The sequence below is a fragment of the Aspergillus luchuensis genome, chromosome 6 (genome assembly GCF_016861625.1).
Source record: "Aspergillus luchuensis IFO 4308 DNA, chromosome 6, nearly complete sequence".
Taxonomy (NCBI): Eukaryota; Fungi; Ascomycota; class Eurotiomycetes; order Eurotiales; family Aspergillaceae; genus Aspergillus; species Aspergillus luchuensis.
In genome coordinates, this window is record NC_054854.1 from 1,218,994 (window position 1) to 1,242,935 (window position 23,942).

Genomic DNA, 23,942 nt, shown 5'->3' on the forward strand with positions numbered 1-23,942 from the left:
GATCTTCGTGGCGATTGGCGTATAGAGTTGTTCAATAATATACGTAGTTATTGGGTACCAATTTATACATTCGATAGAATTCGTCAAAGGACCATCGTAGCATGATTCCATGCAGTTGTCACAGTACGGGATAGTATGAGAAAAGGCCGGGTAAAGGATGTTAGTAAGACGAGTGGGCACACCGGGAAAAGACCGGATGCGGTACGGCGGGCGGTAGCGACCAACTCGACCAAGCTGGTGCAAACTTTCCGACCGACAAGCTCCGAATCCCTCCTACTCCATCATAGAACTCCAATTGTCTCAATTGACCAGCCGGCGCGGGGTTCCTGACGGTTCCTCTGTCATCGAAACCTCGTAGCCTTCTTTTTCACTTAATGATTTTGTGGTGATCCGACCCAGCCCGCTGTCAGCGGTGCGCAAGGCTAACCACCATGGTCTCCAAACCCACCAGCGGCACACCAGCTGTGCCATCACGAAATGCCCTACGAGTCCTTCGTCGATTGGCTCTTGCAGGATCGACTGTGGGAAGCTTTTGCACGGTTGCAGCCATTACCTACGACGTCCATCGTCGGGTGCGCGTTGCGGAACGAATTGTCGAAAACAAGCGGGCCTTGCAAACCTCAGCCCCGAACTACGATGCAACATCTGCAGCAAGGAGACTAGCACGTATGATGGAGGCGGCTGAGGCAGGAGAGTTTATGGGCTTGGAATCACTAAAGGAGCAAGATCGGAAGTTCAGAGAAGCGCAAGCTGTCCCGGCTGGGGTGGACATTCGTGGTGACGACTTGAGCTGGGATGTCCAGCTGCAAGACCAACAACCTTCTGCTCCTGCGGAGACTTATATGGATACTGCACGCTCAAAATTGATTGACACCTTTACTCCCGGACAAGTACCAGCCAATTCGACCTCAGCTCCCAATCTCCCTCCGAACCTAACCCGATCGACCGATGCACTGGACCGAGCAAAATCCGCCCTTGCCAATGCGAAACAAAGAACAACCGAAGGTCATGAGAAACAAACAGAAGAAGTAGCTCAATGGCATGATTCAGTCACAGAAGAAATGCAAAAGTTTCTTGACCACGGTCGCCCTATTGATGCCGCCCACTTGTTTTTGGACGCCCACCCCGCGACGTTGAACGGCATATCTACAGATAGACGGGAGGTTACGGTCAAGACATTTTATGCGAATTGCAGAGAAGAAAACGTCATGGTTGCGAGGAATATTTTTGAACGCCTAGAAGATGTGGACAAAGTGTCTCCTGGCATGTGGAAAGTTTTGATGTTCGCGCTAGCGAGAAAGGGGAGCATCGAATCCGTCGCCACTATATTTACCCGATACATGCACAAATTCAAAGTGCCCCCGGAAATGGTTGATATTGTGCTCCGATGTCTGCTAGAGTCTCATCGACTTACCACGGCGAAATGGTTTCTTCTGCGAAACCTCGAGGTTGACCGTGGCTGCGGCTTATGCGGCGCCTATCTCGCCGGGCTTTGGAAGAAGACAAGGAGTATCGAGCTTTTGAACGGGCAATTGAAGAAGATCCTGACTATCCTTCCACGCTTGGGAAAGGAACCCACCGACAAGCTCTTTAACCCCGTGATCAAAGCATACGTGGAATTCGGTCGATTGGCTGATGCGGAAGCACTGGTTAAAGACATGACGACTAGATACGGCATTCCACTTCGCTGCCGAACAAAGGGTCTTTTGGTATTTGGAAGGGCTCTGGCCTGTGACTGGGAGGGTGTGGACGCTGGGTTACAGCAGATGCATGAGCTTAAGTTGACCTCGAGGAAGTATGACTTTACGCCGATATTTGACCGCATCTTCCTCGAATACTGGGTATCACATTCCGGTGAAGAGATCCGCGAGTTTGTCTACCGTTATATCGAGAAGTTCCAGATGGTTCCCGACAAAATCCTTTACAAGCACATTCTGGAGGCATTCGTGGAAAAGGGTAATAAAGAAATGGTTGATGAATTTGTGCGGTTCGCACGTGAGCGCCGTTGGCCGAACTTTATCAATGAGCAGGAATTCCTGGAAATGCTCCGAAAACGTCGACACGCTCTTGAGGAAGCTCCAGTGGGATTCTGGCAGATGCTGCAGGCAGCTCGGGCGAAGTATGGACAAGCTGCGACATCACAACAAGTGCTTGGATATGATCAGCGGTCATTTCCACTTGCCGAAGTCAACCTGATGCCGTACACGCAGGACCCGTTACCGTGGTACCAACGAACGCTGCAACACATGACTCCCTCGAGGCCAGTTGACCAATACCAAAAGCTCCACAAGCAGATGTCTCATTACATGCATGTCGGTAAGCTGACGGAGGCGTTAAAATGCTTTGAAAATGCCAAAAACGCGCGGTTCCAATTCAAGCAATTGCATGTTGAACTCGCAGTCATCTGCACTCTGCTTGAAGAGGGTGTCGGTGCTGCTCGTGCTTTGATCGATTCCGAGTGGAAGAATATTCGCCACTTGGTTCGCTTCTTCCCTCAGTTCTTCCGCCAGATCATGGAGGTCGACTCTGAGGCTGAAGGCCAGCTGATCAATATGGCCGTGCTTCGCTTCTATGAGCTGTGCTGGTCAAACAAGAAGATGACAGTCAAGCACCACATCACGGTAGCGACCAGCAGAAGGCTGATCGCAGTGAAGAAGCCTGAGTTGGCCGTCGATCTGCTGGCCACTGTCTACATGTCCCGCTTCCGGCACTCGTTGGCATATGATGGTGTCTGCATGAAAATGTTCATACGTGCGTTTGCCGCGACTGGTAATCTGCATGGCATGCGGTGGTGCATCTTGACCGCTCTGGCCCGAGGAAGCGCACTTAACCGTGACTTTGTCATCGAAGCCCGCCGGGTCACTGGAAACCTGCAACGTCAGCTAAGCTCGGCCGAAGGATCTAAGGATGCGTCACGGGACATGGAGAAGATCGAGTATCTGACGCATGCCGTTGAACTGCTGGAGAAGAAGAGCCAGGGTGATCCCCAGCTGTGGCAGCTCAAGACCAACCCGACGGTGAAAAAGGCCGGTCGCCGGCTACTAAAGCGCCCTCTCGATGAACGGCGTCTGTACAAGAAGGCCCATCTTCAGGAGACGATTGAGGGCTGGGATGAGGAATATGAGTTGGAGGCCGTGCTGGGCCGTATTGACATTGACCCGAAGTCGATTGCGCTTCGATGGAGCGAGAAGCACTGTCTGGGGCAGATTCGTGACATTGATGATCTGCTGTGAGTTCGGGTTGGCATTTGTTCTATATCACTTCCACTATTGTTGTATTATGTTTGTATTTCCGGCTGTGTGCTTGTGTATATATCCCATGCTGCCATATTCAATACTGTGTATACTACTTGTGATCTTATCCTGCAATTGGGTTTATATGAATATTCCTGCAGAATTCGAGTGCAGATTGCATTTAAGAGCATCTCAAATGTACACCCTTGCAATCAACCATCATTCCTACGGTAATATTCTCTCAGACACACTGTCTGCATAGGCTCACCAAGACCGTGAGGAACAGTCAACGCGCGTGGTTCAGTAATAATCACCATTGTGTGGACTAATTATAGATACAAGCCCTGTTTCACTTTCTCTTGGCTTCGTATTCGACATCAATTGCTGTCCACCATCCCAGGATAAAAATAGCTTCAGAATTATGCTAGTATGGACCCTAGTGGGTCAAAGCTGGGTACCAAGCATTCTGGCTCTGAAGCATCCTCTAGTATCTGTGATTCCCGAACCACGCCCTTCCAGTGACACGCCGAACTTCTGATAATAAAAGCCTGAAAGCTGTTTATTCTGTTCGCCACAACCACCCCATCCCCCAACCCTCATCATGGCTCAGAACAACTTGACTGGCGCCTGTCTTTGCAGGAACATCACATATCGCATTACCTTGCCAGATCCAGAGACATACCCAAAGGTACTATCTCCCAAATCAACTATTCACAATCACATAATCTACTAAGTCCATCACTAACAAATACCAGCTAATCATCTGCCACTGCACCCACTGCAAACGCTACACGGGCTCGAGCTTCTCCGCCAATATTATCATCCCACAGGCTAGTTTCGAGTACACGAAGGGTACACCCAATCTATATACGGACAGCAGTAAGAGGGGTGTACAGGTACTACGCGAGTTCTGTCCTGATTGCGGAACACCGTTCACGTCACGGTCGAGTGATGATGAGGAAGTTGTTGCGGTGAAGTCGGGGACGCTTGATGATGAGTATCGGGTTAAGTGCTCGGAGTTGGAAATGGAGATCTATTATCATCGGAAAGATGGGTGGGTGGATGGGTTGGGAGGTGAGGAGGTGAAGAGGGTGGATGGGAGTATGGGGGATTCATAGAGAGGATGCCATTGTAGTCATCGCGATACTGATCGGTGATCTTGCCTTCCAGCAGTATCAGAAAACAGGACTAGAGATATGAGATAAGGCACTAATGCACGCGGAAAGCAACGGGCTTGCTGTTCGGAGAGCTTGTCTTTCAATCTTCTTATCTACAATATACTATGCTAATACAGGCCATTGGTTACCAGCCTCTGGCTAGTCACTATCCTTAGCACTAGCGCTCTTATCAACCCATATACCCATGTCTATGGCGCGAACACAAGGGGGTCAATGGGACTATATCAACAAATGATGCTGCCTAGCACCTCACACCCTCTCAGCTAGCCATTTGCCCCTCCCATCATCGTTCATCATGGCTGCATCCGAGCTCAAGCAATGGGTAGCCGCCGCTGCCCCAACCGAAAGCAGCCTTGAGCAGCTTCAACATAAATATGCTGGATACTGTCACGCACTCATGCCACACTTGACCGATGCAAAGAAAATCCCAGTGATCCTCTATGAGTTCCTTGCAACGAAATCAAACACGTCCGAATTTATCCGATTTGTGGACCAAGTCCCTCAGATCAAACAATTATTGCAAAACAAGGATTATTCATCCACTGTCTGGGTCCCAAGCAACACTGCACTGCAGCAACTGAGCAATGAGGTATCAGATGAAGATGTTCTGGCTTTCCTTCAAAGACACATTTCGCCATCATTTCTTCCAATATATTTCCTTCTAACAGCCCCAACAATCGACACACTATTCTACCCTGACCGATTAAATGGTACCCAGAGGATAACAGTCCGTCCGTCACTCAACGGCTTTCGCGTGAACTCCCAAGTAACTGTGATTGAACAAGATCACCTCGTAGCAAACGGTCTGGTCCATGTAATCGACCAGGTTCTCCCACCGCGACCAACCATTGCAGCTCTTCTCGCTGCCCTGCCGTCATCCGAATTTGACCTGTTCCAGTCTGCAGTGAAGCAGTCTGAAGCTATTCAGAATCTTCTCCAGGATGAGTCTCGTCGCGGCGGAACCGTGTTCATACCTACCAACGAAGCTTTCCGCAAGCTGCCCGAGGATGTCCTGACATACCTTTTTAGCGATGAAGGAGCTGCATATCTTCAGGCTTTGTTGAGATATCATGTCTTTGCGAATCAATCATTGTACTCGAACCGTCTCTACGATCAAGACTCTGCGCCAGAGCATTTCATACAGACGCCAGAAGCTACACCCGATCATACGATTCCTACGCCTGAGAATCAGGGGGATCGCTTGTGGCGTGTGCTCAAGGGAGTTCGTCGCTTTCCCTTGCCTACGTGCTTAGATGGGCAACATCTAACGGTTGCTGTGACCCGATGTGGGGGCTTAATTTCAATGATGGTCAATGGAATTGCAATTGTGACTGTACAGGATGGCTTGGCCAGTGACGGAGTGTGTCATGTTGTGGACTCAGTTTTGTTTCCACCTCTACAGGCTGAGGATGCAGAAGTCCAGCCGGTACTTTCTGTTGACGATGTGAAGTCGAGACTGGCATAGTTTGGCTTTCCATGGCAGCGGCGTCTGATATTGTTATAAATGTGGCTTTCTTCTGAGTGTCCCCTAGGTCGTTTCAATCGCATGGATACTTTCAACTCTCGAACGCTTACTGCCTCCTTTCTACGTTCATCTAAAGTGAATGGCTCATTTATATACTGTGCGTGCCGCTAGTATTTTCTTTGGCAATTGCTACATAATATATCCATATCTACAGCCCTCCATCTTGAATGTCTATTCCATAATGCTACACGAACCCTGATCTATATTTCAACGTCATCCCACCAAGCAAAGCACCCTCTAATCCCATCACTCCGCAACCTCAACAATCAACTTAGTACAACTCACCCCTCGACTCAATCCATCCAACCCATCATTAACAGCCTGCAACCCCCTCCCAACGACTCTCAGCTCCGGACTCGGCCTAATACTCCCATTAGCAAGATTCTCCCTCGCCCACGTCCCCAACCAATACCGAAATTGATCCAACCTCTTCTCCTCATCATCCATCGCCGGCATCACAAAGATAACTTCCACCCTATCCAGCACCTCCACATCAGAAGGAACAACCGGCGCGGACGCAATCTTCGCCATCACATTCTCATCCCCTTCAACATTCCTCACAAAATCCCCCAGCACAGCCTGACACATCCGCACATCCCCTACCGCAAGAAAACAATACCGAATCACACAACCATCCTCTTTAGCCATCTTAACAATTTCATCCACAACATTCGGGTCCCTATGATCAAACACACGATCCGCACCCAGCGACCGCACATACTCATGATTCGCCGCCCCAGCAGTAGCATACACAGCAGCAATCGAAGACCCAGGCTGATCCCGAAGCACTCGGGCAACTTGCACACCCATCGATCCAACGCTAGAGGATCCGCCCCAGACCAACAATACCTCTTTTTTCTTCCCAGCCTGACCCTTAATCCCATTATGGGTCTGCGTGTCACACACCAGCTGCAACCCCATCATCTCCCACGCATTAAGCGCTACCTGCACAGCAACAGGCAACACAGCCGCCTCATTCCACGAGATCGTCACGACTTTATCCGGAAGCGGCACAACATGCTGCCACGGAACAAGACACTTTTCTTGAAAAGCGCCATAGTCCGGATTGCAGGCCTTCCAGACGGAGGCGGAGTAGGCGGCGATGCGGGTGATTCCTGGATGGAAATGTTTGGGGACGTTGGTGCCGACTTCCAGGACTAGACCTGATAGGTCGAAGCCAATGACGGTAGGGTAAGTAGGGATGAAGAGGCCTGTCTCGCGCATGATGGCGTCTGCTGGGTTGAGGGCGATGGATTTGACGGCGACGAGGAGGTCGTTGGGGCCTGGGGTGGGGTTTGGGCGGGTGGTTAGGGTGAGGGTGGAGGATTTGGAGGGGAGAAGGGCAGCGAGGTGGGTGGGCATTTTCTTTCTATGTAGTTGTAGTAGTGTATGACTGGTTTGGTGGTGAAGTTTGAAGCCTTTAAAGGGGTAGAAGTTGTAGTGTGTATGGTATAGATGGCAGGTTTCTTGGTGTCTCGAACGGATTCCAAGTTGTATGTCTGTGAAGGAGTTAGAAATATAATTACTGGGTGAAACCCTGAGCTACACTCCCCTTTTATATCTGAAAATATGTATCATGGCATGTCAATCGTCTCTAGATGTATACTATAGTTGATCCTGTGGAGGCAAGCGGCAGCCAATCAGCGATGTCTGCATCCGAGTGCGGGTTTAGCGTTGAGATGCAAGATCCGAGACACGGTTAGCTTATGACTAAATGCAGGTATTGGGGGCCATGACTACCACTCGTCCCAAATCCTTCCAAGCATCCAATTCCCTTCAATTACAATGACATCGACTGACTCCCGAGAAGCACGGGAAGGCCCAGGAAAGACACGGCGAAGATCACGATTCGGGTGCCGCAATTGCAAGCTGCGGAAACTGAAGGTGGGTGCCCCTAGCACCTCGTAGATAAACCATCCCTACTGATCCATATCATGTAGTGCGACGAAAGCAAACCACAATGCAAGCGTTGTAGTTCATTCGGGGTAGTTTGCAACTTCCTAACATCTACCACTCCCGACCTCCAACCCATTCCCGCTGACTCGCGACGGTCATGGATGGTTCGAGGTACAGCAGCAGCAGCGGGACTGCAGCCCCCTCTCAGCAATGCCATCTGGACCTCAGACGCATCCACCTTGTTCCAATTAAACACCAGATGCCAAGACTTCATCACCCGGTACCTAGGGCACAGCCTCATCACCCCCAATGATCCCAACATGGGACAAGTAAATCGCAAGCTGCTAGAACTAGCCTTTACCGCAAGTTGACCCATCCATCACAAGTCTAGTTTAAGATACTAATGACCAAATTCTAGCATCCCTACCTAATGCACGCCTCACTAGCAGTATCACTCACCTACGACCGCCACCTAAACAGCCCCTCCGACAGCCACCGCACTCTAGAAGAATGCTACCACTGGTCACAAAGCACCATCCTCTTCAACCAGAAGCTTCGCGAACATATAGAACCCAACGAAAGAGATCCTATCTGGGGCACAGCAGCCGCGCTAGTAATTCTGACATTTTCATCACCTAACGCACGCACCCCGGAAGAATCATGGCCTCTGAACCCCTCCCCTTCCTCCTATTTGGACTGGGTGCATATGAATAAGGGTAAAATGTCCTTGTGGAATATAGTCAATCCGTTGCGCTCGGATAGTATCTTTCATGTTATGGCGGGGGCGTTTGCCTATGTGCATTCGCCGTTACCGGAAGGGGGTACAGAGGGTATACCTCCTGCTTTAGCGGCGCTATGTGGTATCACGGATGATTCTACGGCGGAAACGAATCCGTATTTCCATGCTGCTCATGCGGTAGCGCAGATCTTGGAGATTGAGGATAGTGAGGTGACGATGGGTCCGGTGCAGATGTTTATGCGGTGTATTCAGGGTGGGTTTGAGGGGTTGTTGAGGGATAGGGATCCTGTTGCGTTGGTGTTGCTGTACCTGTGGTATAGAAAAGCTGGACGTTGTATTTGGTGGATTGGGCTTAGGGCGAGGGTGGAGTGTCCTGCTATTTGGATGTATTTGCGGCGGTATCATGGGGGAGATGACTCTGTGATGGAGTTGCTTCCAGATGGTGGTAAATTCCTTATGAACTAAATCTGTACTAAAGGAGGATTGTACATATTAGGTCTTACAGGCAAAATATAAACACACATAGGTCCAAACAAAAGCCAGAATCTCTTTTGGATGGTCATACTAGCTATTCCGCACCCTCTATATCAACCAACACACCAACAGCACAACCTCACTCAGTCATTCATCTCATCCCCCAACCTCCCTCCCCTCCCACCCTCCAAATCCCTACAAAGAAACCAATACTCCAACCAAAACTCCCGCGCAGCACTATAATCCGGCAAATACCGTCTCAACAACATCTTCCACTCTCTATCCTCCTCACCATCAGAAACCGAAGTGGCGACATATTCCCACCGAACAGGAAAATACCCAGCCGTCTCCCAACCAATAATCCCAGTAACTTCACCATCCTCCACCATAATATTCCCCATCGTCAGATCCCCATGCGTAAACGTATACGGCATAGCAGCAGGCATGCGCTGTCGCAGCCGTACCCTCGCAGCCTCTGGAATCCTCTCATCCAACTCACGCTCCATCTCAGCCCAAAGCTCGTCATCAGATGCAAGGGGACCACGAGGAATCCCAATCTCACCAGAGGAGCTACTAGAATCATTCTTGAACAGGAAGTTGGAGAATACCGGACAGCCACCGAGACATTGGATTTTATCGGACTGGAGAGATCGGAGTTGGTGGAGATAAAAGTCCACTTGCTTTGCTATGGTTTCTTTTTCGTTGAGGGTTAGTTCTGACTAGACGTTGCTTAAGGGTTCGCCGGGCATGCGTCGCATTAAGGTGAGGGTGTGTTTATCTTCTTCACCCTCCTCCCAGGATTCGATGATAGTGGGGACGGGGATACAGGTCCGGTCTTGCACGAAGTGGATGTTTGGGACCTCGGAGGTTGGATGGTTGGGACCGCGGTCTTTCAGGATTACCTTTGAGCCGAGGGACCAGATGCCTCGGTCGCCTGATACGTAGAAGGGTTTGAGGTGGCTTTTGTAGATTGCAGTGGTTTTGGCGTTCGGGGGTCCAGCTGCATGCTGTGTAGGGGGTGGAGGTGGAGCTCATGGTGGGTGGGTGGTGATAATAACAGTTTGATCAGAGTTAGTATGACAATCTCGATGAGAGGAAGGGAACTTGCTTATTATATATAGATTCATGTCACCGATTAGGGACTAAACTTCAACTTCTCGCTTCAATTACTAGCCAGTTCTTGTATGGAAGAAAATGGAATAGATCGGTGACTATGGAGTCCCAAGCCTTTGGTTCATGTGGCTGCATTGAGGGAATCCGGGAATAACCTTAAATTGAAGAAGAAATGATTGTTAGGATCGAAGCTATGTCGTATCAGTAGTTGAGCAGTGTCTGATTCGAGCAGTATGGACCTTAGATGTGTCCAATTGATGGATATAGCCGCATATGAAGACATTAGCGCAGATATATCAATTCACAATGATACAATGATAACCTCGCACGCTACATATCTTACTCCGATTATTGGTCCTGCGAAATTAACACAACCATACTGCATTCGTGAAATGTGGACTTCACCGGATTAGTATAGCTGGAGGATTGTTCTCTGGGCATTTGTTTGCATTAAAGGCGATATAAAGTTGGAAGTCGAGATGTACCAGTGTCTTTCCCAGACAGGGGTTGCAAAGCTATGATACGTGGGTTTAGTTGTGATGTTAATGGCATATGAGGGAATATGGCACTAGTGAAGAGCAGTGCATTTAGGTGACAATGAATGCTAGCGCCTAATCTATTAGTTATTCCCTGATAAGAAAGACACTCCTAATAAGGAGAAATCAACTGGGGAAACATACGGCCTTTTTATTCCCACTGGACCCTCTGAGGTATTAGAACACCAATTCAACGAACATCTAGCCCGAGCACTTTACCTACTGCCCAGCAACACTGTCTCTACACCCATAACCCACAAAGTTCTCAACAATAGTATCCAGAATGACCACCTTTCCAACCTCCCCCTTCCACCTCCGCCCCGCCAAACCCACTCCCACCGACCACGCCTTCATCCTGTCCGCCTTCGACTCCTCCCTCCCCTTCCTGGCCTCCATCGGCAGTCTCGACCAATGGGGCAAGACCCCCTTCTCCCAGCGAGGGGACTTCGCCGAAGCAACCCTAAAAGAACTAAATTACTCCGAAGAGTTCCGCCTCACAGGGACTAGCGGCCTGGATAGTAATCTTCGTATGTTCATCGCGGAGCGAGAATTACACCAGCAGCACGATGATGGACAGCTTCAAGCTGAGTTCATTCGAGTGACACCCGATGGACGACGCTTCTTACCCGTTGGAGTTGCGTATGTGCGCGAAAACTGGGTGCCGAATTATGTGAAGACGCAGACCCATCTTCCGATGCCAGATGTGAACCATGGTGGTGGAGGGTTTCTTTACCTTGAGGTTATGGTGACGGATAATCGGGAAGATCGGAGGGAGCTGTCTCGCGGGGCCGGAGCGGCGCTTATCAGGGGGATCCGGGAGTATGGAGAGGCCAGAGGGATGAGGGCGTTGTGGGTGGATGGATGGGCGGGGAATGAGAGGAGATTGATCAGGTTCGTTTATCTATATTTTCTATATCATTCTTTTCATCATTTTGTGTGCAGTTTATGAGAATTGGAGGTGTTAACATGAATGTCTTTGATAGGTACTATGAACAGCAAGGGTTCCGGGCTGTCGGGGAGTGGAGCCATATGAGGTCGAACAATGTGCCGTGGCTGGGAACGTTGATGTGCATGGACATCTAGCTGTAGTTAAGATAGTTGTCTATTCTTTGAGCTAACCATAATATCTTATCTGAGCCAATGATTACAATCATGTCTTGTTAACCCCGCACAGCTGCATCTGGTTCTCTCCCCGCCTCGCATCCACGGTCGGAAAGCTTGCAGGTCATGCGATGATGACCACGGATACTATCTACTTGTCTTTCAATGCGAGCCAACTGCAAAAGACGTGGCCCAAGCTTCCAGGCCAGCTTAGCACCGCCTTGCCCCATTAGGGCAATGTTTCCATGGCCCAAGCAGCACCACTGCATGAATCCGGGTGGAGACGGTTCCCTGGCCCGATCCCCGCCTTCCATCCGATCTGCTTGACGGTCTTATCATTCCTGCACCTCAACGGTTGTGTTGGCCTGTTTGAGTATCCATCATCCATGATCGGCTCGGCCACGGAATTGTTGCCGTTGCTGGTCCGGCCAGTCTGGCCGGCCACTGCCCTCACCAGCTGTCAATAATAGCTGGACCTTCCGCCAGTGACTGTTCACAATATGTATGACAGATTATCTGTTCAACTTCAACGGATGAACCTGCAATTTACAACAAAATAGAGAAGATGGCAGCGACACAACAACGTGTGGTCATCATAGGAGCAGGAATTGTGGGCGCCAATCTCGCCGATGAATTGGTCACTCGGGGATGGCAGGACATCACTGTCGTCGAGCAGGGCCCGTTGAACCTGCCGGGCGGCTCAACCTCCCACGCCCCCGGACTGGTGTTCCAGACCAATGGTTCGAAGACGATGACGCGTCTTGCGCAATATACGGTCGACAAGCTGCGATCGCTAAGTGATGAGAATGGCATGCCGTGCTTCAATTCGATAGGAGGTCTCGAGGTGGCCACGACACCGGCCCGAGTCGAAGAGCTGAAGCGCAAGTTCGGCTATGCGAAGTCCTGGGGTGTTGAAGCGCGTCTTCTGACAAAGGAAGAGTGTTTGGAGAAGTATCCCCTGCTTAACAAGGATCTCGTACTCGCTGGTCTTCACACTCCGACCGATGGTCTCGCGTTAGCTGCCCGCGCAACCCAGCTGCTCATCGCCCGGACCCAGCAGGCCGGGGTCCGCTACCGAGGCTCAACGCTTGTTACAGGCATTGAACAGACAGGATCTCGTGTGACGGGCGTGAAAACCTCCCAGGGTGTAATTCCCGCTGATATCGTCATCTCCTGCGCCGGCTTTTGGGGCGTCGAAATCGGTGCCATGGCCGGTGTCTCCATCCCTCTCCTACCACTTGCCCACCAGTATGCGAAGACAACCACAGTCCCCGCTCTAGCGAACCGCGACATCAACAACCGTCCAAATGGGATGAACGCGAGTATGCCCATCTTGCGGCATCAGGATCAGGATCTATACTACCGGGAGCATGGAGACCAGGTGGGAATTGGATACTATGGACACCGTCCAATGCCGGTAGTGGCGGCGACTTTGGGTCAGACTCCAGAGCACGTTGACGAGAAGCATATGCCCTCGCGGCTTGAGTTCACGGCACAAGACTTTGCGCCCGCATGGACAGCCTCACAGGAGCTTCTGCCTGTTCTCCGTGATACGCAGTTGCAGGACGGATTCAACGGCATCTTCTCCTTCACCCCAGACGGAGGACCCCTCGTCGGACAAGCATCAAGCCTCGACGGTTTCTACGTAGCAGAAGCCGTCTGGGTCACACACTCCGCAGGAGTCGCGCGAAGCATGGCGGAGATGCTTACAAACGGAGCATCCACCATCGACCTCACAGAGTGCGAGCTATCTCGCTTCGAAGAAGTACAGCTAAGCCGGGACTACGTCAATGAGACCTCGCAACAGAACTTTGTAGAAATCTACGACATTCTCCATCCTCTGCAACCGAGAGAGTCCCCCCGACAACTCCGAGTGAGCCCCTTCTATGAGAAACAGCGGGCACTCGGGGCCTTCTTCCTCGAACTTGGCGGCTGGGAACGCCCATTCTGGTACGAAGCAAACGCACAGCTCCTGCACGCCCTTCCAGCACAATGGCAACCACCTCCCCGAGACACTTGGTCATCTCGATACACTTCCCCTATTACCGCCGTGGAAGCGTGGAAGACCCGCAATGCCGTCGCCATGTACGATTTAACCTCCTTCCACCGCGTACAAGTATCTGGACCCGGCGCAGCCACCCTCCTGCAGCGCCTAACCACAAGCGACATCACCGCCCCTCCCGGCGCCATCACACACACTCTTCTCCTGAACTCCCAGGGCAAAATCCGCAGCGACATATTCGTCGCACGCCTGGAACCCGACCTCTTCCAAATCGGCGCCAACACCGCAACCGATGTCGCCTACCTATCCGTCGAAGCCCGCCGTCAAGGACAACACACCCCAGCCCAGTGGGTCCAGGTCTCCGATATCACCGGTAACACCTGCTGCATCGGCCTCTGGGGCCCTCGCTCACGGGCTGTAATCCGCGCCGTATCCAACGACGACTTCTCCACCACCGCACTCCCCTACATGTCCGTCAAACGCGCCACTGTAGCCGGCATCCCCATAACCGCTCTCCGCAAATCCTACGTCGGCGAACTCGGCTGGGAAATTCAAACGAGCGCCGAATACGGTTCCCGTTTGTGGGATATACTCTGGCAAGCTGGCAAACCGCACGGCCTTATCGCCGCAGGCCGCAGCGCTATGAACGCCTTGCGGCTGGAGAAAGGAATCCGGACATACGGAGTAGACATGACGACGGAGCATGATCCGCTCGAAGCGGGAGTTGCACATCTTGTTGACCTCGAAAAGGCAGAGGAGTTTGTGGGCAAGGCTGCGCTTCAGAGTGCGGCGCAGCGGAAACAGCCTCCATTGAGACGGCTGCGGTGCTTGACTGTGGATGATGGTCATTCTATGGTTATGGGCAAGGAACCTGTCCATTTTGAGGGCAGGCCCGTGGGGTATGTTACTACTGCGGTGTTTAGCTATACGACGAAGAAACCCGCTGCGTATGCATGGCTACCCGGGAGGGTTCGCGAGGGGGATGCGGTTGTTATTGAATATTTTGGGAGACAGATTAAGGCGACGGTGTCGGCGGACCCGTTGGTTGATCCCAGGGGAAGTAGGTTGCATCGGGAGGATACGGGTGAGGATGCGTTTGAGACGCCGTTGAAGAATCGTCTGTAGAGTTTTGGATTAGCGATGCGCTATATTTGGCATAATGTGATGATGAATGAATGAAGTAAATGAAGAGATAAAGGGTTGAATAAGTTATCATCTGGTTATAATTCGTTCGTCTGCAGTAGATCAAGCCACCACTGGGTTTTGTCCGCAACATTGTCATTCTTCTATAGTCAACCTCTATCCAACGACAAGCAGCTCCTCCGATCCTATAACAGGTTTATCACACCATCATGATCAACCAGCCTTCTTACAGCCTTCGACCACACACCACCAACCTTTAATCCTACACAATCCACACACCATTGACCACCTCACCCCAACACATTCCTACCTCCATGTTTCTACTACCGACCGATCCTCAGATTAACACACACCTAGTGATTTTTTTTTCCCGGGGGGATATTTAAGAAAAAGCGACGGTTTTGGAGGTTGGCGGATTGTTGAGAGGATGCGATTGCTTCAAGTTTGTTTTATGCTGGTGAGGTCCCGGGTGATGTGGACTCTTTTATACCTGATGGTGAGGCTAGGGGTTCCTCGAAAAATAATAATGAAGGGCTAAGAAGAATCTAACCTTCCTTTTGCTACGCAAGGAATGGTATCGACCGCAATATTAGTGTAACAGGTCTTTCTCTCTTTCTCAGCTGAGCCACAGGATAGTTGGTGAGATACTACCGCGGGAAGTTATTCAAACAAGGTAGTCAACGAAATACTACTTTCATTCAAAGCGATGCATGTCCCTGGAAAGGTAACCCATATTGTGACTATATACTAGAAGCGGTAAGTATTAACTATCAGGAGTGGTGACACGACATGCCATTTCAATTGATACGCTGTGAGTTGTTTATCAAAGGCAGATTATTGGGTATTGGCGTCTTTTGCTATTCGCATGATGGGCTCTCATCGTTGAAGTTACCTACTTGTACCACACTAGTAGCTTTTTTTTTTTTTTTTTTTTTTTTTTTGGTCTAAATAATCTTCTCCTCATTACTTAGGTATCGTCTGCCACTAGATGCAAGAAACTGAATCCTATTCCTTATGTTATGAATTATTGATTACTGCTGCCTGCCTATCCCGCATCATGGGGAAGTGTCTCCTGTCCTGTTGTGTCTAGCCATAGTGATGGTTTGCGTGGCGAAATGCCCAGCTATCCTCAAAGTACCAAATCCTTAGTTATCGAATGGATTGCTCTCCTGCTCTTCTTTACGATCGTGATCAGCACGCAGAGTAAGCGCAAGGAGTAGAACTGCAGATTCAGTCATATGTGACTCTTTGAGAGTATTGAATGGACCAAATTCATGGATCGTCAGGAATGATCGAGGACATCCTGGATCTTGAGATCCATGCTCAATGTATCTGATGTACTCATCGTCATACTCGGCAAAGCTGAGCCAGATCTGATGTCTATCTTGTGAGATGTGAAAACGACTGATAATCCGAGTTAGTTTGAGAACACGATACAACATTGTCAGTAATGGCCTGCCTACCGGAACGGGAGCTTCCCAGGTGTTTTGGGATAATTCTTAAGCCAAGCGACCATCTGTGCACCTTCCTGCATACAGATCTCCAGCCGGGAATTTTCCCGAAGTGCTGCTTTAACTTCGATCAAAGCACGCACCTCCCCATCAACTTTGCCTCGCAGATAACCGTCCGTCCTCGCCTCATACTCTGCATCGTTGAACTTAGCTTTAAGCGGCTTGCGGTGGATGGTCCAGGAGCTCTTAAGCGAAGGGAAATAATCCGTTAGAGCTTGGAGAAAGTTGACTAGAGCAACATTTACAATTTGCTCATCATCGACTGCGGGGTACATCTCGCGTAGGAGCTCCTCGGGCCCTAGAGAGCCTCCCGTAGAGACGGACGGCGGTTCCGGGAAGATATCTTCGTCTTCCTCGTTTCCTGGGGTTACGGGCGCTTTTGAAGTAGTGGTAGTGTCATCATGGAGGGTGAGCGTCTCAACAGAAGGCAGGTTCGCTCTAGTCGGCGTTGCGTGCTCTTCGGGTGTGTGCTCTTCGCGTCTTTTGCGTGTGTTTTGGCGCGTGCGCTTAGAAACCGGGGAGAAGATGACATTGTTGGATATTTCGTTGCTTTTGACCTTCGCTGCCTCGGCCTGTGAGTTCTTAACCAAGAAAAAGTTCCCCTCGTCAAGTTTACCCCTGAAGCTCTCGCGATAGATGTTCCAGGAGGGATAAGACTGAAGCATGCCCTTAGCCTGGTTCATCCACGGTTCTAGGCCAAGCTGCTTGGGATCCAGCTTAGTCCTCTGTGATCTTTTGCGAAGGATACGCAGAAGCAGATACTGACGCAATTTGATTTTTGAAGCAGAGTCCAATTCTTCCGCGTGGATGAGTTTATTTAGGACACCATTCTTCTTTGCCAAATCAGCCCACTCAGCGGCTGTCGCGGGAACATCTCCGTTTGGTTTATTCATGACTTCTAGTGACTACTACCGGGTAATAGCCCTGATATATTGTTTTTTAGATACCTGGCAAGAGAGCTAGGCTAACGATAAACTTCAGGCGAAGAATCCAGAAGTTGTAGAGGGGTGAGGGGAAGGAAGGCGCCTATGGGGGCCTGCTAGTCCATAGTTGCTATTTAAAGGGAAGCCACCAAGGCTGGCGACTTTCACTACTTGTGGGGTTGGCCAGTGAAAGTCTTACGCCGCAGCACTGGCAGTGGTCTTGTGAAGGTGGGACGAAGACAGCGTATCATTTTGGAATACCCGCCAGTGAATGGATTGGAGTGCATCACGAAGAGGGGAAGATGTCCATGCGTCTCTCTGAGGGTTGGAGTGGACTATAGTCTGGAACCGCCCATTAATATTGCGGGCGGTAAAGAGGAGGGTGGTTGCCCCGGGACCGCCCTTTATCTAATCAACATCCTCCGCCATATCGACCTACTCCTTCTCCTCCCTTCCTCCGACTACCTCGTTCTTCCTAAAGCTCCCCCACCACCTTACCTACCGTCCGATCTCGGTAGTCTAGAAGAGATCACTTGCTAAAATGCTGGAAAGTAAAGAACACCAAGCTCGTCGGAATACTATCAAGGAGATCGCGCGTGCCATCTCCGAACGTCGGGAAAATCGATATCAGCACAAAGACGTGCATGACCTCCCCATTCAGATCCTCCCCATGCCCCTGTCCGCCGATGGGGACCCATTATTCGAGTCTGAATTTTTCTGGCCCTACAAGAAGCCCCTTCCGAACCCTGATGAGGAGATGGAGTTTTCGCCCTCCAGTCCGGAGGAAGCCACAGATCCGATGGACGAGGCACACATCCTAAGCTACTACTTCGGGCATTATATTACCAGTACCATACGTCTTGGCAGTGATAACTGGTATCACAGTCCCAGACAGTACGATCAATTCCCATCCACAGGGCAGACCCAACGTAATTTGCGGCGAACAAATGACTAATTCGTCTCCAGGCCCATTGACTTTCCATGTTCCCTCTGCGAGCTTGATACTGAGAATCCCTTCGAATGGTGCGCGGGCGGTATAACTGGCATTCCGGGTGGGCCCCGAATGAAATGCTTATTACTCGAGAGCGTGGACGCGAACGATGATCAGATTACCCGTGGGGAGATCCTGTGTATGTGTCGAATCATGATTACTTGCCTTCGTTCCAGGAAATACCGTGCCCATCAAGTCAGTCCGGTAAGTGTTATAGTTCCTTCCTTTTGTTCCATCTCAATACCTGTGGCTAACTTGCGCAAAAGGTGCTACTCATTTCCTTCGTGGGTCCAAGACATGCTCGCATTCTCCTGGGCCATCATGATGGCACCAACCTGGTGATCCGTCAATCTAAACGCTTTGCCTTCTGGGAACAGAACATCCCCGAGATGAAGATTTTACTGCGATGGTGGTGCTCGTCTGCGGTTGGGGATACTATCAATGGGTAAGAGAGGCTTAATACTCCCCTGATCCTACCTCTCGTTGAACCAGTTATCTTTGCCGTATTTGCGTTCATATGACGGGTCGGTGTTCTTTTGGTCTGGGCTGGCGTAATCAAGGAATTGGGCGGACTTCTGGCGTTTAATGGATGGGCAGGGTTCTTGGTCCTCTTTCGGATACAATAATGACAACATATCACGATCTAATGCCTCTCGCGATGAATTGGAGTTGGTGAGTACTGAAGAAGTCATGGCTCTAGAGGATAGTCCTATTATCGTCTGTCAATAGTGTTGAGACTATTATCTTACTATCACTCGATATTACATAGTTTATGTCACTGCGCTGCCTTCGTCATACTACCTTCGATGCCTGAGCTGGTAGGTGTAGTAGCCGTTCTCCTGCTTCAGTTGTCACCTATGCGAAGACCTGATAAACAGTAGCCCGTATCTTTGAGCAAGTTATCGGAAGTTATCGCTGTCAAGTATGGAAATAATCATGCAGTATGGGATACTTATTTTGAAGTATATGGTGTAGAGACCATACGATGTCTCCGTGAGCTGATTAATTACCTAAAATCACAAAGCGATATAGCGATACCTCTATATGGGGCGAGCTTAGGAGAGCATAGACGTGGGTAACGCGGCCCCGTATGTGTCACTTCTTGCCTTCCTTGCACTATACTTGAATGATGGGTACACCCTACAAAAATGTTTCTTACAATTCAAGCTATAGTCTTCTGTACGAAGCAATACTTTGCCCATGGGGGCTTTCAGATCTGGCACATTCTCCGTGGATAATATACTAGTTAGCCCATTGGGGAGCTCAGGTCACTGTTTGTTTTATGACTTGTACCTTCAAAGATATTAAGAGACGTTTCCAACCATACTTACGACATATTGAGCCACTTTCATGTTGTCTTGTCAATTCATGTCTCAGCTGTCCTAGTTAAGTATGGCTAGTCAAATATTTCCTCTGGACGCCTTGGTAGCTACCACAAAGTACAGTAATATACCTACTAATAGAACAAAACTTGACGGGAAAGAAGAAGGGGTGGGGATCCTTCGACGAGCTTTCAACAACATACTCGTGGCATGTGTGGGGATCTCTAAATAAAAACAAATGCACCTCAGAATATCAATTGGAGACATTAAGTACTTATGCAGGAAATTATGGTGATAAATCGTCCTTACGGAGTATGAGCGGAAGCTGGGACAAGGAAGATTGGAGAATTGAAAAGGTGACGGACTCGTCTGCGGGACTGAATGAAGTCAATGATGATAGACGGGAAAGATTCACTCTGTCTAAGAATGTACTTGAAAATGCTAGATTCATGTTTCACAGTGACTTGGGCTGTCACTACCACTATCCCTTGAATACATACGTTGCGTATTCATTCACTCATGCAGTATGGTGGGTGGGGAGGAATAATTGATAAGGGATAGAAAGAGAAGAGAAGTGACGTCAAGGCGGAAGTTACTAGTTGAATGCGCAGTATACACCTATCGCAGTGGTCGTCTCTTAGTATTCCTACCTTAGCCCTAACATGAGAAGTCGCGGTACAAGGACGAAAAAAGGTTCGTTCTATTTTATGTGTCGTCTACCAATGTTGTTGGGCGTCTGCCCCGTGCACAAACAAGCAATGTCACCGAATGACTTTGACAGGAAATCTGATGGTCTGATCCATAGTGCCTTACTGCTGAACATGCCAGGGGCTTCTTTGAATGCGATGCCGATACATATTTTCCCCTACCAAAGTACCCACATATTTATTCCGCGGGGCATTTCCATAGGACCTGATAGGCCGACAAGCAACATCATCCACAAAGTAAATCCGGGCCGATGATCCTCTCCCAACCGAAAAGCTTCATTCATCTATCCAGGATTCGAATATCCACCGCTTCTTCTTCCCCTCTTCCGTCACCGCAGCTATGGATATCCTATAGCACGAACCTTTCCGAGAAAAATAACCAAATAATAGGAAAAGAAATACACGGGAATAAACAAAAGGAAAAAAGAAATGGACATCTCTCAACTCTCCACCCAGCTCACCGAAGCACCAACCCACTTCCCAAATTGTTGTCTATCTATCTCCAGCACCCTGATAGCCCACTTAGCATGGCTCCTTCCTAAAAGTCCCGCGTTTACCCTATCAATAGGCTGTGGATCCGGTCTCCTTGAAGCTCTAATACTACATAACCACCCCAGCGTCCACATCACCGGAATAGAAGTCTCCACGTCAGTCAACCGCTACCTTGCAGAAGAGGACTTCGACGTGGTCAGCGGGACTTGGGATCTGTATGCGCGTGCGCCGCAGGCGGCAGCATGGATGTTGGTTTACCCGCGTGAACCGAAGCTGGTTAGCAAGTATATCGAGCTGTATGGCGATGGACCTGAGTCGTCAGTGCAGATGATTCTGTGGTTAGGACCTCGCGCGGATTGGGCTGATTATGAGCCGTGCTTTCGCAATTCGTCTTTCTCGGACGTCTGTATCCCTGAGAATGTGGGGATGATGGAGTTCGAGATGTTGGCTGTTATGCGCAGGAGGTAGCGGTGTGTTTGATGTTCGAAGGACAATCATTATCCATCACCAGGGTATACATATGTTTAAGTCATCAGACAGGGCCGCGAGATAGTCGAATTCCTGGCTGCTAGCAGATGGGTTAGGCGACAGGATCTGCGGAAGATGCAAGAGGTTCGCTGATCGCTACTACTACTACTCCTGCTGCTGTTGCTGCTGCTACCATCTGCTGTCCGGTCGGTCGTCCGAGAATCTTAGCGACGTCATCCTATTTCCAAACCTTGATATACTATATGTCATTATCGTATTCAGGACATGAATGGCTTAAAAACCATGACAATAGAAATAAGACTTCAGCAAGGCGTTTCCAATTATCTTAGACTTCTTTCTCCAAGTATTTCAGCAACTCATAAAAGGCTAGTAGCTATAATTTACAATCTATGTGGCTTTCTATTAGTAAAAACCCCGATCACGCCGTTTCTCACGGTTTATACATGGATCTCTCGTACCATTCCCTTCTCCCTATCATGCATCATGCGGGATGTCCACGTCACTCGGCACACAATGCTACAACGACAGGCGGTGGCTTGCGTGAACCTTGCATGGGGTGTAGAGAGAGCTATGCAATGAGCGACTTCCGGTATCCAATGAAAAGCAAGAGGTATATCGATCATCCTAGAGCTGAATCGTGGTGGGAGATGAGAAACAAGGGTACTACATACGATTGTAAGGCAGAATAGAGGTAGGTCTATCCCTTGGATGCTCATTCTCAATTCCGCAACTATATTCCGTGGATCAAGGGAGGTTTTCAGATGTCCTCTGTAGTGGTCTTAGCGTCAAAAATCGATAGTAGCCCCAATCTATTCGCATCACGTCATTTCTAGTCTTGGAATGCTTGCGTAACTTCGCTTCCTGCTTATACTACAATCGGTTCTATTTTTCCTCGATGATCATCCTAAATTGATCACTATAGTCCATGGATGAGATAGGCATCCTACCTTGATGCAACCCATCACTATGGTACCATTTTGTTGCAGATAGAAGAAGATACTACCTAGTCACTTATCGGCCTCGGCGAGGGAGATGGAGGACTGTCTGTCACACTACATTGCGGTCAATCCCAGCCTTGCGTAGCATAGGCAAGATCTGCAAACTACAGAAGGTCTCGGAACTACAGCTTACATACTATTGTCCTAAGTATCTTGCCCGAGCCATAGGCCATAAGAGGGCTCAAACTCCCCGAGGGTAAGAGAAAATTCACCAAGCTCACCTTTCCATCTCATAATCTCTCGTCCTACTACATCACTCGTCTCCTCTCCATCAGACAACTCCGTCTACCGAATACCATCCGCCCATTATGAAGGTTTCCATCGTCCTTGTGCCCCTCCTTGCCGGGCTCGGATTGGCAGGCCCCATGCGCAAGAGAGACGAGCATGTTGCTGGTGTTACGGATGTTGCGAACAGCATCAATGGCGCTAAGAGCATCGACAGCATTGACAGCATCAATGTTGCTCGCAGTATCGATGGCACGGACAGCATCGACAGTATTGACAGCATTGATAGCATCGACAGCATCGACAGCATTAAGCGCAGGAGTATCGACAGCATCAATGGTGCCAAGAGCATCAACAGCATCGACAGCATCAATCGTGCTCGCAGTATCGACGTTACGGACAGCATTGACAGTATCAATGGACGAAGCATCGACAGTATCAATGCTGCCAACAGTATCGATAGCATTGGTAGCATTGACAGCATCGACAGTATCAAGGGAAGAAGCATCGACAGTATCAATGCTGCCAACAGTATCGATAGCATTGGTAGCATTGACAGCATCGACAGTATCAAGGGAAGAAGCATCGACAGTATCAACGGTGCCAACAGTATCGATAGCATTGGTAGCATCGACAGCATCAACGGTGCTAAGGTTGCTGACGTTGCCGACGGTGCCAACTAAGAGCATGAACGAGGCAACAGTTCTCTCTCATATGGCGGTCAGTCAATGCTGTTCTCATGGTAAGCTCCCACGACCGAGATCAAATCCAGCGTCTAAATACTTTATAATAGCATGCTAACAAAATTGACAGCAAAGGAAGGCCGCACTGACGGAGTCAGTGCCTCTCAGCCAAAGCGCCAAATGATGGATGGATTTATTCAGAACTGACAATTTTGGTCCTTACTGAGCCTTAGGTTCAATTGATCAAAATTGGTTCCTCTCGTTGTGATGAAATGATGATCTTTTTCAGGATACGGCTAGCCATCTACCAAATAATATGCAGTGATTAATGAAGATGAGCTAGTTCTATTGCTATATCCAGAGGCTCTAGCTTTTCTACTGAAGTTAACGAAGAAATCATCGACAGAGTTCTTGATATTAGATACTATATATCGAAACGGGCCGGTCGTACTGTTGGGCTATATCCAAGATCTGCTGTTCTAGGTACATGTAGATAGGTCATGTAAATGCTCTATGTAACGACCATATGGAATATTACAGTAACTAGCTTAGCAATTAAACGGACTAGCCAATTAGCTAGCCTGCTATTTACACACTAAAATACGAACAACCCACACCACGTCGAGCGTGAGCCCTATCTCCTGCTTCGTACTGGCTACCT

The 23,942-nt window shown here is 49.5% G+C and overlaps 11 protein-coding genes across 11 annotated transcripts; 9 read left to right on the plus strand and 2 right to left on the minus strand.

The window, feature by feature from the left end:
* Positions 1-431: 431 nt before the first annotated feature.
* On the plus strand, positions 432-3,233 carry AKAW2_60431S (pentatricopeptide repeat protein; the record flags this gene model as incomplete). The annotated part of the gene is made up of 1 exon (XM_041692556.1): positions 432-3,233. One exon carries the CDS (start codon positions 432-434, stop codon positions 3,231-3,233), a length of 2,802 nt encoding a protein of 933 aa, XP_041545929.1.
* Positions 3,234-3,834: 601 nt separating this feature from the next.
* Positions 3,835-4,351, plus strand: AKAW2_60432S (GFA family protein; the record flags this gene model as incomplete). The annotated part of the gene is made up of 2 exons (XM_041692558.1): positions 3,835-3,921; positions 3,989-4,351. The coding sequence occupies 2 exons, from the start codon at positions 3,835-3,837 to the stop codon at positions 4,349-4,351; spliced, it is 450 nt and encodes a 149-aa protein (XP_041545930.1).
* Positions 4,352-4,706: 355 nt separating this feature from the next.
* AKAW2_60433S (fasciclin domain-containing protein) lies at positions 4,707-5,876 on the plus strand (the record flags this gene model as incomplete). Its single annotated transcript, XM_041692559.1, has 1 exon — positions 4,707-5,876. One exon carries the CDS (start codon positions 4,707-4,709, stop codon positions 5,874-5,876), a length of 1,170 nt encoding a protein of 389 aa, XP_041545931.1.
* Positions 5,877-6,182: 306 nt separating this feature from the next.
* On the minus strand, positions 6,183-7,298 carry AKAW2_60434A (uncharacterized protein; the record flags this gene model as incomplete). Its single annotated transcript, XM_041692560.1, has 2 exons — positions 6,183-6,297; positions 6,349-7,298. The coding sequence occupies 2 exons, from the start codon at positions 7,296-7,298 to the stop codon at positions 6,183-6,185; spliced, it is 1,065 nt and encodes a 354-aa protein (XP_041545932.1).
* A 423-nt stretch (positions 7,299-7,721) lies between these two features.
* AKAW2_60435S (Zn(II)2Cys6 transcription factor domain-containing protein) lies at positions 7,722-9,036 on the plus strand (the record flags this gene model as incomplete). The annotated part of the gene is made up of 3 exons (XM_041692561.1): positions 7,722-7,820; positions 7,877-8,194; positions 8,251-9,036. 3 exons carry the CDS (start codon positions 7,722-7,724, stop codon positions 9,034-9,036), a joined length of 1,203 nt encoding a protein of 400 aa, XP_041545933.1.
* Positions 9,037-10,977: 1,941 nt separating this feature from the next.
* On the plus strand, positions 10,978-11,643 carry AKAW2_60436S (uncharacterized protein; the record flags this gene model as incomplete). Its single annotated transcript, XM_041692562.1, has 1 exon — positions 10,978-11,643. The coding sequence occupies one exon, from the start codon at positions 10,978-10,980 to the stop codon at positions 11,641-11,643; it is 666 nt and encodes a 221-aa protein (XP_041545934.1).
* Positions 11,644-12,360: 717 nt separating this feature from the next.
* Positions 12,361-14,922, plus strand: AKAW2_60437S (GcvT family protein; the record flags this gene model as incomplete). The annotated part of the gene is made up of 1 exon (XM_041692563.1): positions 12,361-14,922. The coding sequence occupies one exon, from the start codon at positions 12,361-12,363 to the stop codon at positions 14,920-14,922; it is 2,562 nt and encodes an 853-aa protein (XP_041545935.1).
* Positions 14,923-16,085: 1,163 nt separating this feature from the next.
* Positions 16,086-17,344, minus strand: AKAW2_60438A (uncharacterized protein; the record flags this gene model as incomplete). The annotated part of the gene is made up of 2 exons (XM_041692564.1): positions 16,086-16,344; positions 16,404-17,344. 2 exons carry the CDS (start codon positions 17,342-17,344, stop codon positions 16,086-16,088), a joined length of 1,200 nt encoding a protein of 399 aa, XP_041545936.1.
* A 571-nt stretch (positions 17,345-17,915) lies between these two features.
* Positions 17,916-18,814, plus strand: AKAW2_60439S (uncharacterized protein; the record flags this gene model as incomplete). The annotated part of the gene is made up of 3 exons (XM_041692565.1): positions 17,916-18,268; positions 18,341-18,569; positions 18,632-18,814. The coding sequence occupies 3 exons, from the start codon at positions 17,916-17,918 to the stop codon at positions 18,812-18,814; spliced, it is 765 nt and encodes a 254-aa protein (XP_041545937.1).
* A 2,009-nt stretch (positions 18,815-20,823) lies between these two features.
* AKAW2_60440S (uncharacterized protein) lies at positions 20,824-21,354 on the plus strand (the record flags this gene model as incomplete). The annotated part of the gene is made up of 1 exon (XM_041692566.1): positions 20,824-21,354. The coding sequence occupies one exon, from the start codon at positions 20,824-20,826 to the stop codon at positions 21,352-21,354; it is 531 nt and encodes a 176-aa protein (XP_041545938.1).
* Positions 21,355-22,681: 1,327 nt separating this feature from the next.
* AKAW2_60441S (uncharacterized protein) lies at positions 22,682-23,281 on the plus strand (the record flags this gene model as incomplete). The annotated part of the gene is made up of 1 exon (XM_041692567.1): positions 22,682-23,281. One exon carries the CDS (start codon positions 22,682-22,684, stop codon positions 23,279-23,281), a length of 600 nt encoding a protein of 199 aa, XP_041545939.1.
* Between the last annotated feature and the right edge of the window lie 661 nt (positions 23,282-23,942).